Source organism: Grampus griseus (genome assembly GCF_964374135.1).
Source record: "Grampus griseus genome assembly, chromosome: 13".
Taxonomy (NCBI): Eukaryota; Metazoa; Chordata; class Mammalia; order Artiodactyla; family Delphinidae; genus Grampus; species Grampus griseus.
Genome location: NC_139007.1, coordinates 63,641,143 through 63,657,347, shown reverse-complemented (window position 1 = coordinate 63,657,347; position 16,205 = coordinate 63,641,143). Strand labels below are relative to the sequence as shown.

The 16,205-nt window shown below is 40.7% G+C and overlaps 1 protein-coding gene across 5 annotated transcripts in view; it reads left to right on the top strand.

The window, feature by feature from the left end:
• Window positions 1-16,205, top strand: part of NHSL1 (NHS like 1) — a gene marked incomplete at its 5' end in the record, with an annotated part of 237,357 nt that overhangs the window by 196,297 nt on the left and 24,855 nt on the right. For all 5 annotated transcript variants that reach the window (XM_082668732.1, XM_082668730.1, XM_082668733.1 and 2 more), the window contains one exon: window positions 7,539-7,666. In XM_082668732.1, coding sequence (XP_082524858.1) covers window positions 7,539-7,666 — 128 coding nt within the window. The remainder of the gene's footprint in view (window positions 1-7,538; window positions 7,667-16,205) is intronic.

Genomic DNA, 16,205 nt, shown 5'->3' with positions numbered 1-16,205 from the left:
GGTTTCTGCCAAAGGCACCCCGTGCCATTTCTTTGAAGATCCTTATGAATGTCTTTCACATCTTAGCATCTCCTGGTTCCACACTGGGTTAATTTCCTAGGGCTGTGATGACAAAGTACCACAGACTGGGTGGCTTCACACAGTAGAACTAAAAACAAAAACAGTAGAACTTTATTGTCTTACAGTTCTGGAGCCTGTAAGTCCAAAATCAAGGTGTTGGCAGGGCCATGCTCCCTTCAACCTCTAGTGGAGAATCCCTCCTTGCCCTCTTCCAGTTTCTGGTGATCCCACATGCTCTTTGACTTACGGCAGCATAACTCCAGTCTCTGCCTCTGTCTTCACAAGGCTGTCTTCCCTCTGTGTCAGTGTGTCTCTGAATGGTCCTGGTGTCTCTTTTTCCTCTTCCCATAAACATCAGTCATATCGGATTAGGACCCACTCTAGTGATCTCATTTTAACATGCTTACATCTGGAAAGACTATTTCCAAGTGAAGTCACATTCATAGGTACCAGGGGTTAGAACTTCAGCATATCTCTTCTAGGGACACAGTTCATCCCAGCACACATACTTTCAGATCAGAGAACCTTGATCCTTTTCTCTCCTTGCTTTGGTAGTTACAGTATATCAAATACATTTACCAAGCACCTGGCTGATACTCTTTCAGTGTAAAAATGCCCCTAAGTATAAGGCTTTGTCTTACATGAAACTGATTAGGTTTGTAAATTTTGTAGTTAGATTAATTCAAATATTTGTGCTCTTTTTTGGATTGAGAGGAGTTAGAAATAAATGTTCAGGCCATTGACAGTAAGAGAATCCCCGTATGAGTGTCATACCGACTTGGGAAAAGCAATACAACCTCCTGATGTTTTGGTAAAGACGTAGCCAACAGCTTGGTCAAAGTGTAGAATCTTAAAGAACTGTGTAGGGCTTCCCTGGTGGCACAGTGGTTAAGAATCTGCCTGCCAATGCAGGGGACACGGGTTCGAGCCCTGGTTGGGGAAGATCCCACATGCCGCGGAGCAACTAAGCCTGTGCACCACAACTACTGAGCCTGTGCTCTGGAGCCCGCGAGCCACAACTACTGAGCCCACGTGCCACAACCACTGAAGCCCGCGTGCCTAGAGCCCGTGCTCCGCAACAAGAGAAGCCACCGCAATGAGAAGCCCGCGCACCGCAACGAAGAGTAGCCCCCACTCACCACAACTAGAGAAAGCCCGCATGCAGCAACGAAGACCCAACGCAGCCAAAAATAAAGAAAATAAATAAATTTATTTAAAAAGAAAAAAACAACTGTGTAGCCAAGCAGGTCTTGTTATGGAATTGCTTACTGGCTTTTAAAAGTGGGAGAGTTTGGGGCTTCCCTGGTGGCGCAGTGGTTGAGAGTCCGCCTGCCGATGCAGGGGACACGGGTTCATGTCCCGGTCCGGGAGGATCCCACATGCCGCGGAGCGGCTAGGCCCATGAGCCATGGCCGCTGAGCCTGCGCGTCCGGAGCCTGTGCTCCGCAACGGGAGAGGCCACAACAGTGAGAGGCCCGTGTACCACAAAATAAATAAATAAATAAATATAAATAAATAAAAGAAAAAAAATAAAAGTGGGAGAGTTTGAGGTAGTTATGGTTTACGTGGTAAATGCTGACAGCAGTGACTGTTTTTTGAGCACCCTCTAGGTGGAGTGTTCTGTGCAAAGTCCTGACACACCCTGACCTAGTCTCTCACCTTAAAGAGCAAGGTACTTGGAAATATTTGTTGACTGATTCTCATGATAGCTTCCCAGAAGTACTGTGCTAGCGCTAGAGGTGGGATGTGAGTTTCCAGAAGGTTAAAATGCTGTCCCCCAGGTCTCACAGGTGGTGAGCGGTGCCTGGTTTGTCCTGGATTCCAGACACTCAGCGGCTTCCCCATAGAGTCCCTCCTAAAGGTCAACGCCCTGTTACTGAAACACAGCAGGGTAGCTTTTCATCGCAGATTGCACACCGGAAGCCTCTCAGTCTCATTCAGGAAGGATTGGAAATAAACACTTAGTAAGTGTTGGGAGAAGGGGTGACAAGAATCTGGAAAATCATAGATTCAGTGTTGTCCCTCTTTTTGGAGGAGTCATTAGAGCTGGTGTGGGATAGTCTCATTCTCCCCCTTGCTTCTGAGGTAGGGTGGCCCCTCCTTGTCCCCTCTGAAGTTAGCTATGGCTGTGCATGTGGCTTGTTGTGTCCAAAGAAATAGGAGCAGAAGTAAACTCTGGTTATTTCTGGCAGAAGTTCCCAGAGCCAGTGTGAAACGCACATTCTCCCAGCGCTGCTGCCTGATGGTCCAAGCACAAGCTGAGAAAGACCTTCCCTCGGCCTGGTCCCTGCGTGACTGTGGTGAGCAGAGCCCCCAGTAGCTCTGCCTAGACCAGGAGAACATGCAGGAAAGAATCTTCTTGTTGTATTAAGCCACTGGGATTTTGGAACTGTCTGTGACTGCTGTATATTCCAGCTCATTGTCACTAATTCAATACATTTAGGAGCAAAACAAAGAGAGTGGAAATTCATCAAGGATTTCCAGTAGAGAAAGTGATTTTGAAGATAACTCTAAATCTTCTTGCAGCAGACTCTCTCAGCATATATACAATATTAAAACAGAAAGTCTAAAGAATCGTTTAATATGTGAAGGTTTGGAGGACAGAACAGTATTAAATTTGCAAGATGTTTAGGTAACCATCTAATCCTATGACAGTATTTTTTGCTTCTATATTAAAAACTTTGGTCTACCAAGGTGTTCGTCCATTGTTCTTGCGCTAAAGAAAATAGTTTGACATGAAAGGAAGGAGGAAGAAATTTGTGGCTGGGAAACCAGAGGACACAATAAACAGTGACACCTTTATCCAAGTAGTACTGTGAGAACAATAGCATGGTTTTACTCTTAATTTCTGTTGCAAGAGACGTATGTGTTAAAGACAGAGCTTCTGTTACATTTAGTATCGTGTTTCCCTCCTGTGGTTACTGGCATAACCTGGCTTTAAATTATGCTTTGCCTTGCTCTTACCATCAGTTCAGTGTTTGAAAAGTCTTTGTTTATTCATGATGGCTCGTACTCACTTACATCTCACTCCACAGACAATAAACTCAGTTTTTAATGAACAAAGCCATGGTTTAGAAACTGAGAGCCATTGCAACTTGACAGGAGGAAATTTTCCTAGATTTCCCGTAGAGTTGGAATAAGATAAATGGCAATGGAATTTGATGAGTTTACTAGATTGCAGAAATCTGATAAGGGTATAAAAAATTGTTCATCTGCCATAAATTTATATGGACTTTTTTTTTTTTTTTTTTGGCTGCGTTGGGTCTTCGCCGTTGCACGCGGGCTTTCTCTAGTTGCGGCGAGTGGGGGCTGCTCTTCATTTCAGTGCGCAGGCTTCTCATTGCGGTGGCTTCTCTTGTTGCGGAGCACAGGCTGTAGGCGTGCGGGCTCAGTAGTTGTGACTCACGGGCTCTAGAGCGCAGGCTCAGTAGTTGTGGCGCACGGATTTAGTTGCTCCACGGCATGTGGGATCTTCCTGGACCAGGGATCGAGCCTGTGTCCCCTGCATTGGCAGGTGGATTCTTAACCACTGCACCACCAGAGAAGTCCCTATATGGCCTAATTTAATCTTAGACCAGCATCGTGTTCATTTGATATGCTACTGTTTGTTATACTACTATTTAAATATTTTTGTGACATAAACTTAATCTTGGGGGAAAAAAAGGCATTATCTTTTGAACTAGGCTTAAAAGGTGACACACATTGGAAATACTAATAATTGTGAGCCTTTCATGCTTTTAACTTATGGATAATAATTTTACGATATTTTGGTCTTTTAAAATTCAACAGGTATCGAGTTATTAGGCTACTTTAAATTTCTTTTTAATTAAAAAATTGTAATTGGAGTGTAACTGTTGTACAATATAGTTTCAGGTGTACAACATACCGATTTGATATTTAAATACGTTACTAAACAATCCTAATAAGTCACCATACAAAATTATTACAGTATTGTTGACTGTATTCCTTATACTGTATATTATATCCCTGTGACTTATTTATTTTATAACTGGAAGGTTTTTTTTTTTTGGTTTGTTTTGGTTTTTTTTTTTTGTGGTATGTGGGCCTCTCACTGTTGTGGCCTCTCCCATTGCGGAGCACAGGCTCCGGACGCGCAGGCTCAGCAGCCATGGCTCACGGACCTAGCCGCTCCACGGCATGTGGGATCTTCCCGGACCGGGGCACGAACCTGTGTCCCCTGCATTGGCAGGCGGACTCTCAACCACTGCACCACCAGGGAAGCCCTATAACTGGAATTTTGTACATCTTAATCCCCTTCACCTATTTTGCCCAACCCCACCTCCCTCCCCTCTGGCAGCCATCTACTTGCTCCCTGTATCTATAAGTCTGTTTCTGGTTTGTTTTGTTTTTTAGATTCCACATATAAGTGAAATCATACAGTATTTGTCTTTCTCTGTCTGACTTATTTCACTTAGCATAATACCCTCAAGGTCCGTCCATGCTGTTGCAAATGGCAAGATTTCGTTCTTTTTTATGGCTGAGTAATAGTCCTCTGTATGTTTGTGTGAATACTGGAGTACATATGTCTTCTTGAATTAGTGTTTTTGTTTTCTTCAGGTAAATACCTAGAAGTGGAATTGCTGGATCGTATGATAGTTCTATTTTCAATTTTCTGAGGAACCTCCATACTGTTTTCCATAGTGGCTGCACCAGTTTACATTCCCACCAACAGTGCACAGGGGTTCCTTTTTCTCTACATCCTTGCCAACACTTGTTATTTCTTGTCTTTTTGATGATAACGCTTTGCTTATTTTTAATATTATTGCCAAGAATATCAGAACTAATATCACATTTAGAGATGATCTAGCCTAGCAGTCCCTTGCAGAGGAATCTTTTTCAAATACATTCTTACATGGTACCTGGTACGTGAAACAGATTTTTTAATATTATAAACTTCTCTAATTTGAGACTTGTACTTTTCATAAGGTCAGTGGATGAGGGGAGAAAGGATTATTCTGAACAGGGAAAGGACTTAGTTGAAGAGGCCCTTGGCCTTCACTTTGTATTTTGTTTTGTTTGGCAACTGTTTGAAAGCACTGAACTACGTGATAAGTAGCTGCCAGTGGTAATAGGTTTTATTGGTTTGTTTTACGAGGTTCACCCTGAATCCTTAGGCGACTTCAGTTTTATAGGACTACAGAAAAGTTAATTTAGCAATACAAGTTAATGACATGTAGAACTATGGAGCTGTTATTTTTTATCTTAGCTTTAAGATAAAAAAATAAAATCAAATATTTACAGAATCCCAGAACTCTGCACAGAACACCGTTTGAAAACTAGCTGTCATGCTCCTGGTAACATCGCTGTAGAACGAGAGCATAGAGTCTGGTTGTACTATCTACTTTTGCAGAGAGATTGTCAAATATTGGAGAAAATGTGAAAGTATTTCTCACTGAAAAGGGTTAGGGTTAGTAAATCCTCATTTTTAACAGTGTGTTCTGGAAGTTTCCAAAATTTTTTTTTTTTAATTTTCTCTTTTACTCAGTATTAACAGTGGTTGCCAGCCCACACATTGTTCAGCCCGTAAGTAACTGAAGTAGTGGGGTTTAGCTCTCTTATGATTATTATATCATTAAATTATTAATTTTTAAGTTAGTTTGGCATTCTAAAAGAGCCTCGTGACTATTTCCATGGGACTTTTAAAAAATCTGATTTATAGTTTTGGTTTGGTTCTCCACTCCCACTGTGAGGTAGATAGCACAGGAGAGTAAGGATTTTTTTATTCTCCAGTTGCAGAATTTTTATCCCTCCACTAAAGCAACTATTAATCTCCTCTTTGAAGAAGAAGCTTAGCTCCTAGTGTTAGAAGGGAACTCTGAAGATGCCCTACTTTAGTTCTGTGCCATTAGGCGCATGGTTTTGTAAAGCTGTGCAAAGAAGAAACTTGTCCAAAACCAAACACATGTCACCTTCCTTTACCAAGCTGGATATTTAAAGGAACCCTGTGGGGAATCCTTTTGCAAGGCAAATGCTCCTCTGAGGTATCTGGGTAATAGGAGAGCTCCTGGGGCTTTGAAAAGCCATTAGAACTCTTCTTTCTGTGCTCACCCCCACCAATGGGAGTTATCAGTGCAATGGTTTGTTGCTCCTTGAAGAGAATCTCTAATCTCTGAGCAGCCAGTGGTCCTCGTCCCTCTGTGATCCAGGGCTGCTACTTACCTTCCACTCAGTGGTGCCAGGCATTCCTCCGTGGACTGGAAGACATCTCAGACTGCCAGCCAGCTTGTACTAACTAAATTCTGCACAGTGATTATAGGCTGTTTAGCATCAAAGTTAAATTGAGAAGTAAAAACAAAATGAGAGCATTATAATCCATGATTTCTCTTGTCACTTCCAGCTAATCAGTCTAGAAAACAAGACTAGCATGAGAATTGCTTGTGTTTTTTGATGTGGAATTACTTAATCAATTGTTTCATGTCAAAAATTATAGTAAGTATGGAAACCAGTATGGAGGTTCCTCAAAGAACTAAAAATAGGGTTGCCATATGATCCAGCAATCCCACTCCTGGGCATATCCCCAGAGAAAACCCTAATTCAAAAGGATACATGCACCCCTATATTCATAGCAGCATAATTTATAATAACCAAGACATGAAAGCAACCTAAATGTCCATCGACAGCTGAATGGTTAAAGAAGAGGTGGTATGTATATACAACAGAATGTTACTCAGCCATAAAAAAGAATGAAATAATGCCATTTGCAGCAACATGGATGGACCTAGAGATTATCATAGTAAGTGAAGTAAGTCAGTCAGAGAAAGACAAACATCACATATCACTTATATGTGGAATCTAAAACACCACACAAATGAGCATATCTACGAAACAGAAACAGACTCACAGACATAGAGAACGGACTTGTGGTTGCCAAGGGGAAGGGGCATGGGGGAGGGAAGGATTGGAATTTGAGATTAGTAGATGCAAACTATCATATATAGGATGGATAAACAACCAGGTCCCACTGTATAGCACAGGGAACTATAGTCAGTACCTGGTGATAAACCGTAATGGAGAAGAATAAGAAAAAGAATATGTATATGTATAACTGAGTCACTTTGCTGTATAGCAGAAATTAACACAACATTGTAAATCAACTATACTTCCATAAAACTGGAAAAAAATTATGGTAAGTAAGACCTTGGGTTCAAATTCTGAGTCCACTGCTTACTTGTGTAACATTACACAACAAGTGATTTAATTACCCTAAAGCTGACTCAGAGGGCTGTTGTGAGGTGTAAAGGTAATCCCTTTGAAGTGTATTAACGTGGCATGTAGAGTGTGGCCGCTGCTTTACTAATTCGTAGTTCTTTTTACCATAATTTTTATTATTAATATTGTCATTATTTTGAAATCGTGTTATGCGTAGAGAAATATTACTAGGAAAGGTAAGTAAGGAGGATTAAACTAATCCTGGTTCTTAAAGCCCTTTCTCCCCTCCCTGGCCTGTACCCCTGCAGAATGTGATAAGCTGCGGCAGGATGGCTACCGGAGTTCTCAGTACTACTCCCAGGGACCCACCTTTGCAGCCAACTCCAGTCCATTCTGCGATGATTATCAAGACGAGGATGAAGAACCAGATCCAAAGGTAAGGCTTCTAAATGCAACAGAGGATCCTGGACTGGATCCCAGAAGAGAAAAAGGACATAAGTTGGAAAAACTGGTGAAATCAGAATAAGTCTGTTTTTTAGTTAATAGTATTATCCCACGTTAATTTCTTAGTTTTGGCAAATGTACCATGATTATGTAATATGTCAATATTAGGGAAAACTGGGTGAAGGGTACACAAGGAATTCTCCATACTATCTTTACAACTTTTCTGTAAGTCTAAAATTAGTCCAAAAAAGGTAAGTTCGGGACCCAAGGAATTCATTAAAGGGACATAATCAGTGTATTGATTTCCGTACAATATTCAATAAATTACATGAGATATTAAACACTTTATTATACAATAGGCTTTGCATTAGATGATTTGCCCTAACTGTAGGCTAATGTTAAGTGTTCTGGGCGTGTTTAAGGTAGGCTGGGCTAAGCTGCAATGTTCGGTAGGTTAGTGAATTGTATACATTTTGACGTTTGTTTTCAACTTACGGTGGGCTTATCTGACAAAACCCCATCATAAGTTGAGGAAGATCTATACAAAGAAGGTCTTTTATTATAATAGGAAAAGCAGCTATTTCAAAATTGATCTAGCCTATAATTTTAAAAACTCACTTTTCTCTTGTTGGTGTGAATAAGGAAAATTAAAATCAGAAGATGAATTACATGGTGAGGATTTTGTTTTGTTTAGATTAAGTTTTTTCAGCTTTATTGAAATAGAACTGACAAATACATTTTTATATATGTAAAGTGTGATGATTTGACATACGTGTGCTTTGTGAGACGACCATCACAATTGGGTTGATTAACACATCCATCACCTTCACTACTTTAAACACAGAATTATAATTCATTTTTTAAAAAGTAGTTATTAAGCGTCTTCTGTGTGCCAGCGACTCTTCTAGGTGCTGGTGATGTAACAATGAAGCAAACAAAGGAAATACTCGTCCTTGATGGTGCTTTGATTTGATGGTGAGACACCGAGAATAAATAAGCAATGATGCTGTACTAAGTGACGTGTGCTGTAGAGTAAAATAAAACAGAACAAGAGGTTGCAATTTTAAATTAAAGGGATAGGCCTTCCTGAGCAAAGAGGTGATTGGGATTAAAAGAGTGAGCCATGCAGAAATCTTGGAGAAGGACATTCCAGGAAGAAGCAGCAGCCAGTGAATAAATGTTTCTTAATGTATATAGCATTTACCTGCTACTACAAAATGTGAAGATTAATAAGATATCTGTACTTGCCTCAAGAAACTTAGAGCTCTCAGGTAGGGAGAACTCACCAGAATGAAAACTTTTACATATATTAACATGATGCAATAAATGTTTGTCATATAGTGACATTTGAAAGAGAAATTCTTCTGACTTGGGCAGTCACGAAATGGGGAAGGGGTTGGGAGAGGGTGAGGTGTGTAAGAAGAACATTTATAGACTACTGCAACAGGCAAGAAGTCCTGCGGACCTCGAGATCCAAAGAGTGGCTGTGAATGGTGAGGAAGGGGGAAGTTAAAAGCTAAAGTTAAGAGATGGTGTTATTCTAGGAGTTAAGGAGACAAATTTCAAGCGTTAGCTCTGCCACTTGCTGCATTTCTTTGGATGTATCACTTGGGCCTTCAAGGCATTAATTTCTTCATCTAGAAAGTGGTGAGTGGAAAATTGTTCTCTAAGATCGGAGCTGTACTTCTGCCCAAGTTAATTTTAAAAATTAACACAATACCAATACAGTAAGTGCCCTACATATTAACGAGTTCTGTTCCGAGAGCATGTTCGTAAGTCCAGTGTGTTCGTAAGTCCAGCAAAGTTAGCCTAGGTACCCAGCTAACACAATCGGCTATATAGTACTGTACTGTAATAGGTTTACAATACTTTTCACACAATACGTATAAAAAAAACACAAAAAATAAAGAAAACATATTTAATATTACAGTATAGTACCTTGAAAAGTACAGTATGGTACCGGCTACATCACCGCTGCTTTTACGCTTGCTTCCGGACAACCTGGGCTTGAAATAAAGATACTGTACTACCCTACTCTATACAGTACTGTACAGTAAAGTACACAAAAGCATAAGCACTTGTGGAGGATGCACGCATGTGACAGTGTACGCCAGATATGTGACTTAAGTGATTGGACATGTGAACACGGTTCGCATCTTTGAAAGTTCGCAACTTGAAGATTCATATGTAGGGGACTTACTGTAAAAAGTTGAGTAGTTTTGTTCTGTTTTCATTTGGAGTTATTTTAGGGGCTGGGAGGAGGAGGGCGAGGACTGGAGAAACTGAGTCCAAGTTTCCTACCTGGGAAAGCTGTAAAACAGAAGAGCAGTGGTGGGGGAAGGAGAACCGGCCTGACCAGGTATTAAGACATAAAGAGTCAAGAATCACTCCAGTGTGGCACCTGGATATACAGACCAATAGGACAGAATATTAAAAACAGACTGTAAAGTCCAGGAGTAGACCTAAATCTTTAGGGATTTAGTATATGATGAAGTTGGCGTTTGAGATCAGGTGGGAATCCATTAACTGTTACGAGGGGCTCCAAGCTAACATCTTATGTTCTCCACGTTAAGACCAAGACCCCTAACTACAGTCATGTCCTTAAATGTCATTCTAACAGTTGGGATCATTTTAAACATGATCCCAACTGTTTCGAGGGAAAATTCTACTGGGGAAACCCTTCACTTTGTATTTCCAGGTGGGCAGTGGAGGTGGGGCTATGGTGAGGAGAGCAGTGAACTATAGAGAAGAAGGGACAGGTAAGTTAACAAATGCTTAAGGGACAAAAAATGGTCTGAAAGCAAAATTAGGATGAAAAGCACGTAACTTGCATTCAAGAAATAATTAAGCATCTATTATGTGCTTAGGATAGAAGCACTCTCCTAAAATGAGAGTTGCTAATAGGGCAAATTTAAGGACATAAATTAGAACAGAAAACTTAGGGGACATCTGTTTTGGTTATTTTTTCTGGCTAATTGTTCCAGAATAATTATCCTAATGCAAAACATTTCCCAAGTAGGACTTGTGTTTATGGTGTGGTGAAAGGTATTTTGCTAATGATATCCACATACATCTTTCAAAGTAGTGGTGTAGTGTAGCAAGAAAAGAAATTGCTTGAAATATTTCCAACTATATATGTTATGTATATCATTAAATAGTAAACATGCTGCATGAAAAATGCTGTCTGCAAAGAGATTCAGAAATCTCACAAAATACCTTTTTATTCAACTGTAAAATCAAAGAGTGAGGCATTGCTTTAGTATTGTCCTAGCCTTGACAGTGTTTTGTTCTTTCAGTTTTCCGTGTGTACCAGGTACTACCAAAGAGCTTATTCAGGTATTTGAAGAAAATTCAGTTATAGATGACAGAACACTTCCTTGAGAAGGCATTTCTCCAACTGCCATTGCTGGAGGTTATGTTTGATGAATATCCTCACTGAATCAAGGAAACATTCATAGAGGCCCCATTGTCTCAGCAGAAAGAATGTCAGTCATTACTCAATCTCTTGCATAAAATTCCCCCCCAAACAGATAAATTAGACTGGGATTGTGGCAATAAATCGTTGGCTCTAATGGTATTGAGAGAAACAGAAACTTTCTTTTCTAGTTTCTGTTTTTCTTTGAACTGGCATCTCAGGTTCTGTTTTAGTCTTCACTGATAAGAGATATTTAGACTGGAGGAGGACTTAGAAGACGACAGAAGGACAGTAGCCTTACTCTGTGACTGCACATGGAGGAGGCTTGTATAAAGTGATGCTTCAGAGCACCGGTCCGGGGCAGCTTTTCCACCTGTTGAAGCTGGTGGCCTTGGCAAATTGCTTCCCTCTGTGAGCTTCGGTTTCCTCAACTGTGAAGAGTCATAAACGACATGTTCTGGTTTTGCTCAGGACAGTCTGGTTTACAGCTGCTGTTCTGTGTGATGATTCAAAGCACCCCTTTCACTCTCAGAGGTGTTCTGGTTTTGATAATAAATTGCATGATTACCTCACCCACCTTGAGGATGATTGTGAGGTTGAAGTGAATTAAGGTTTGTAAGATCCGTAAGCATGGTGCCTGGTGCATAGTATATGCTCAAATGATGATGACTAGTGTCTTATAAACTGTCTGGTTTTATGAAAATTGACCACTCTTTCAGTCACTCTGAGTCTTTTATTCCACCCACATAGAATTTCCTACCTAAGGCAATGAATTTGAGAGGTTTCAGCAATTACTAAAAAATATCTAATTGTGTCTTCACAGGTTATCTACGTGTAGAACTACCAGTGGTTATACTGGTACTAACTTTATAATGATAGTAAAATGCTTTAGAACTTTTTCAAAATTATATCTCATTTTCACAAGAACTCCCATGAAATAGGTACTTTAATAATTATTACTATCATTGTAACCATCTGGAAACTGAGACTCAGATATATGAAATTACTTTCCCAAGAAGATCACATAGCCAGAATGAGTCAGAGAACATGACCCAGGGCTTCTCACCTTATATTTTATTTCTTTTCATTGAACCATATTGGTGAAATAAAAGGGCAAGATTACTAAATTACCCAGTGCCTTCACATTATGCCTGCCGTTGTCATTTTTCCTTCTATTTTTGACTTGTCTGATGTTCATTCATTCATGCTATTGTTTTCAAAGACCATTTAAGTCCTGCTTGGTCTCAGTATACAGACAGGGCCCCTAACCTAGGGTAACTTACCATCTAGAAAACCTTTACGACGATCCTAGATACAGTCACTTCTCACTGGGTCTCTCTGGGTGAGCAGTTTCAGGAGGACATAGTGGAAGCACAGGGGAGTCTTTGCTGGCTCCTTGTGTTCACTGCTGTGCAGTCTGTGGCCCTTGTTACTCTGCACCTTTGCAGGCAGGGTGGGAAGATTGGGGTCTGTCGTTTCCAGGCCTTTATGCATTCAAACAGTGAGGCTGTCTCTCATAACTTGTTCCGGTTTCTCTTGCTACACACATCCCATTAAATTGGAATGGGCTGTATTCATATCTGCCCTCCATTCTAGACTGGGGCAGGACGGGGGGACAGACACACAGCATTCTCACTGTGTTGATCTCTTATTCCCAGTATGGAGCCAAGCACCCGGCACAAAGAAAAGCTCAGAGGCTGGGCTCGGTGCTGTGTGTGTCTACTTAATACTTACTGCAGCCATGCAAGGTAGCCTGCATTGTGCGCATGTCACAGATGCATCTTGGAGGGATTACTCCACTTGCTTAAGATCACATAGCTTTTAAACCCTGAAACAGTTCTCTCTCTCTTTTTAAAAAGAGCATTATGTGGTATAATTTACATAAAGTAAACTACACGTCTTTAGAGTATACAATTTAATAAGTTTTGACATATTGATACATACAGGAGACCATCACCACAATCAAGATAGTGAACACACCCTGCACCCCCAAAAGTGAACTAGGATTAAAACCCAAATCTGTGACTCCACAGCCCCTGTTTTCCCTCAAACAATGAGTGTATGCGGAATTGAGGCTTAGCTACAGCTCTTTCCTGCTAACTACTCTCTTAGGGGAGTTTTGAATTGTTGAGATACTAGGAAGAACATCTTTTTCAACCCATCATCCATCAGTAAAAGAGTGGATAAATAAATGTATTAGAATGGAATGTAGGCTTCAGTGAAATGGATTAACTGTAGCTCACACAACAACATGGGTATGTCTTCGAAACAATGGTAAGTAAATAACACTACAAAGAGAATGGTACCATTTTTATAAAGTCAAGCAAGTCTAAATATGTAATTTAGACATATTTATGCACACACATAACAACAATTTAGGGAATGATAAATAACATAGAATTCAGGAGAGTGGTTACCTTGGGGGAAGCAGGGAAAAGTTTGGGGTGGATGCAGTTTTTTGGTACTATTTTAAGTCATGAGTTGGGTAGTAGGGTCTTAAAAATTCATGTTATTTTGTATATATGATTTATTATAGTAAAAGGTTGTTAAAAGGAGGAAATTACATTATCACTTTGAACATTTAGGTTCACTTAATATGTGATCGTTTAAATCCAAAATATTTTAATTCAGTACAGGGTAAGAAAGTTTAGAGCCCATGATAAAGAGGCTAGGTTTGTGGTAATATACTGAGTAGGAGAGAAGGAACAATTGAAATTATTTAATAATGTGAATGTGGAAACCACCTCCTGGCCATCGTGGAGCTGCCGGATGGGCCATGAACTGTGCTTCTGTGTGGATCCCCCCAAACCACTACCCTTGGTTTTTGTTGTTGGGTCCAGGGCCCAGGGGGCCCGGGGGAGGAATAAGGAGAGAAGAGAATGAAGTCGGGATGTCTTGTGTCTCAGTGTATTGACGGTGGAAGAAGCATATAGCCAAAAAAGACTCCAGACATTTTGGCACCTTATAAAACTATCTAGAATCTTTAAAAAGAAAGAGTTGACCCAAGAAAGATTTAATTCTGGAGAGAAAAACACCATCGACTAAGTAAGTGTCCTGTAAAAAGGACCGGAATGTATGTGGTTTTCCTCTTAAATGGTGCTCTATATAGTTTCATCTGTTCTGTAAATATTTTTATGTAATAATCGCTAAATGAATGCTAACTTTAACTCTGGCTATAATTAGGTTTTCTAATTTTTTTTAATTTATTTATTTTTGCTGTGTTCGGTCTTCGTTTCTGTGCAAGGGCTTTCTCTAGTTGTGGCAAGCGGGGGCCACTCTTCATCGCGGTGCGCGGGCCTCTCACTATCGCAGCCTCTCTCGTTGCGGAGCGCAGGCTCAGTAGTTGTGGCTCACGGGCCTAGTCGCTCCGCGGCATGTGGGATCCTCCCAGACCAGGGCTTGAACTGGTGTCCCGTGCATTAGCAGGCAGACTCCCAACCACTGTGCCACCAGGGAAGCCCAGGTTTTCTAATTTTTAAAAGCATAGCAGATTTAAAAAAAAAAAAAAAAAAAAAAAAGCCTGGGTGGGCACATGTGTTTCATAGTTAAGCCCACTTTTTGTTAACTTGGCCGTCTGCCAAAGAGACCATGTTTCAGGCCCCACCATCCATCTGGTGGGAGCTTGTCTGATGTCCAGACAGGACCTAGTAGTCTCTGAAATGCAGGACTTAACAGCATCCAAAATTCACAAAACAACTGCTGGTATGGCAGGTGATCTCCCTTTGTGAATTAAGCAATTTGACACAAGAAATCAAGGTTTCTTATGTTTCATTTGTGACTGTCCATTCCTTCCAGGATAAGGATATAAGGTGTTAATGAACATTACTGATCAATTTACAGTTTTTAAAACTGCATTTAAGTTCTGAAAGCAAGACCACTTTAAACTCAATATTTAAAAAAATAATTTACCCTGTACCGAGGGATCCCTTAACATGAAGCATGGTGACGCTATTTAAGTTATTCTGTTCTCAACACAGGGAGCTTGAGTTGCTCAAAACGTACAGCTGGTAAATGACAGAGCCAGCATGATGATACTTACTGTTTTTTACTCCAGAGTGTAGTGTTCCACCTGCTACACCACACTGTTGACTTTACTCTAGCTTTTTTAAAGGTTTTGTTCTTATTCAGAGATATAAATGGAGATTTTATTTTTATTTTATTTATTTTTGGCTGTGTTGGGTCTTCATTGCTGCGCACGGGCTTTCTCTAGTTGCAGCGACTGGGGGCTACTCTTCATTGCGGTGCGCGGGCTTCTCGTTGCGGTGGCTCCTCTTGTTGTGGAGCATGGGCTGTAGACACGCCGGCTTCAATAGTTGCGGCACACGGGCTCAGTAGTTGTGGCTTGTGAGCCCTAGAGCGCACAGGCTTCAGTAGTTGTGGTGCACAGACTTAGTTGCTCCCCGGCATGTGGAATCTTCCCAGACCAGGGATTGAACCCATGGCTCCTGCATTGGCAGGCAGATTCTTAACCACTGTGCCACCGGGGAAGTCCGGAGATTTTAATTTTAGATAGAAAACCTAGTAATTTATTGCAAATATTGCCAAGTTGTTATTTTACACTGTTTGACAGCAGAAGCTCTGAGGGCACACGTGGGTTCTAGTCCCAGTTGCCCACTTGTGAAGTTCCCAAAAGTGAAGTTGCTTTACTCCATTTCCTTATTTACAAAACAAGGCTAATGCCGTAAATATTAAATGAGGTACCAATTCCTATAAAGCCTGTAACCCAGGGCAAGGCATTGAACAATCAGTTACTAAATGGTGACCCCCTTTTTTAGCTAAAATTGTGAAATAGCTCTCTATGCAATTCTGATTTAAAGCCTTCTGAAACTTACATTCTCATGGGAGAGACAAACAAGGTGAATAACTAAAATATATGCATACTGGTGATATGTACTGAAGAGAAAAAAGAAAGCTGAGAAGGGGGATATAAAATATTGGGGAGGAGTTGAAATTTTAGGTAAGTGGACAGGTAAGACCTCAACAAGAAGGGGACTCTTGACTAAGCACCTGAAGAATAAGAAGGTGCTATCTGTGAGGATGTCTAAGGGAAGAGCAAGTGCGAAGGCCCTGAGGCAAGAGAGTGCTTGGTTTGTACAAGGAACTGGATGGAGGATGG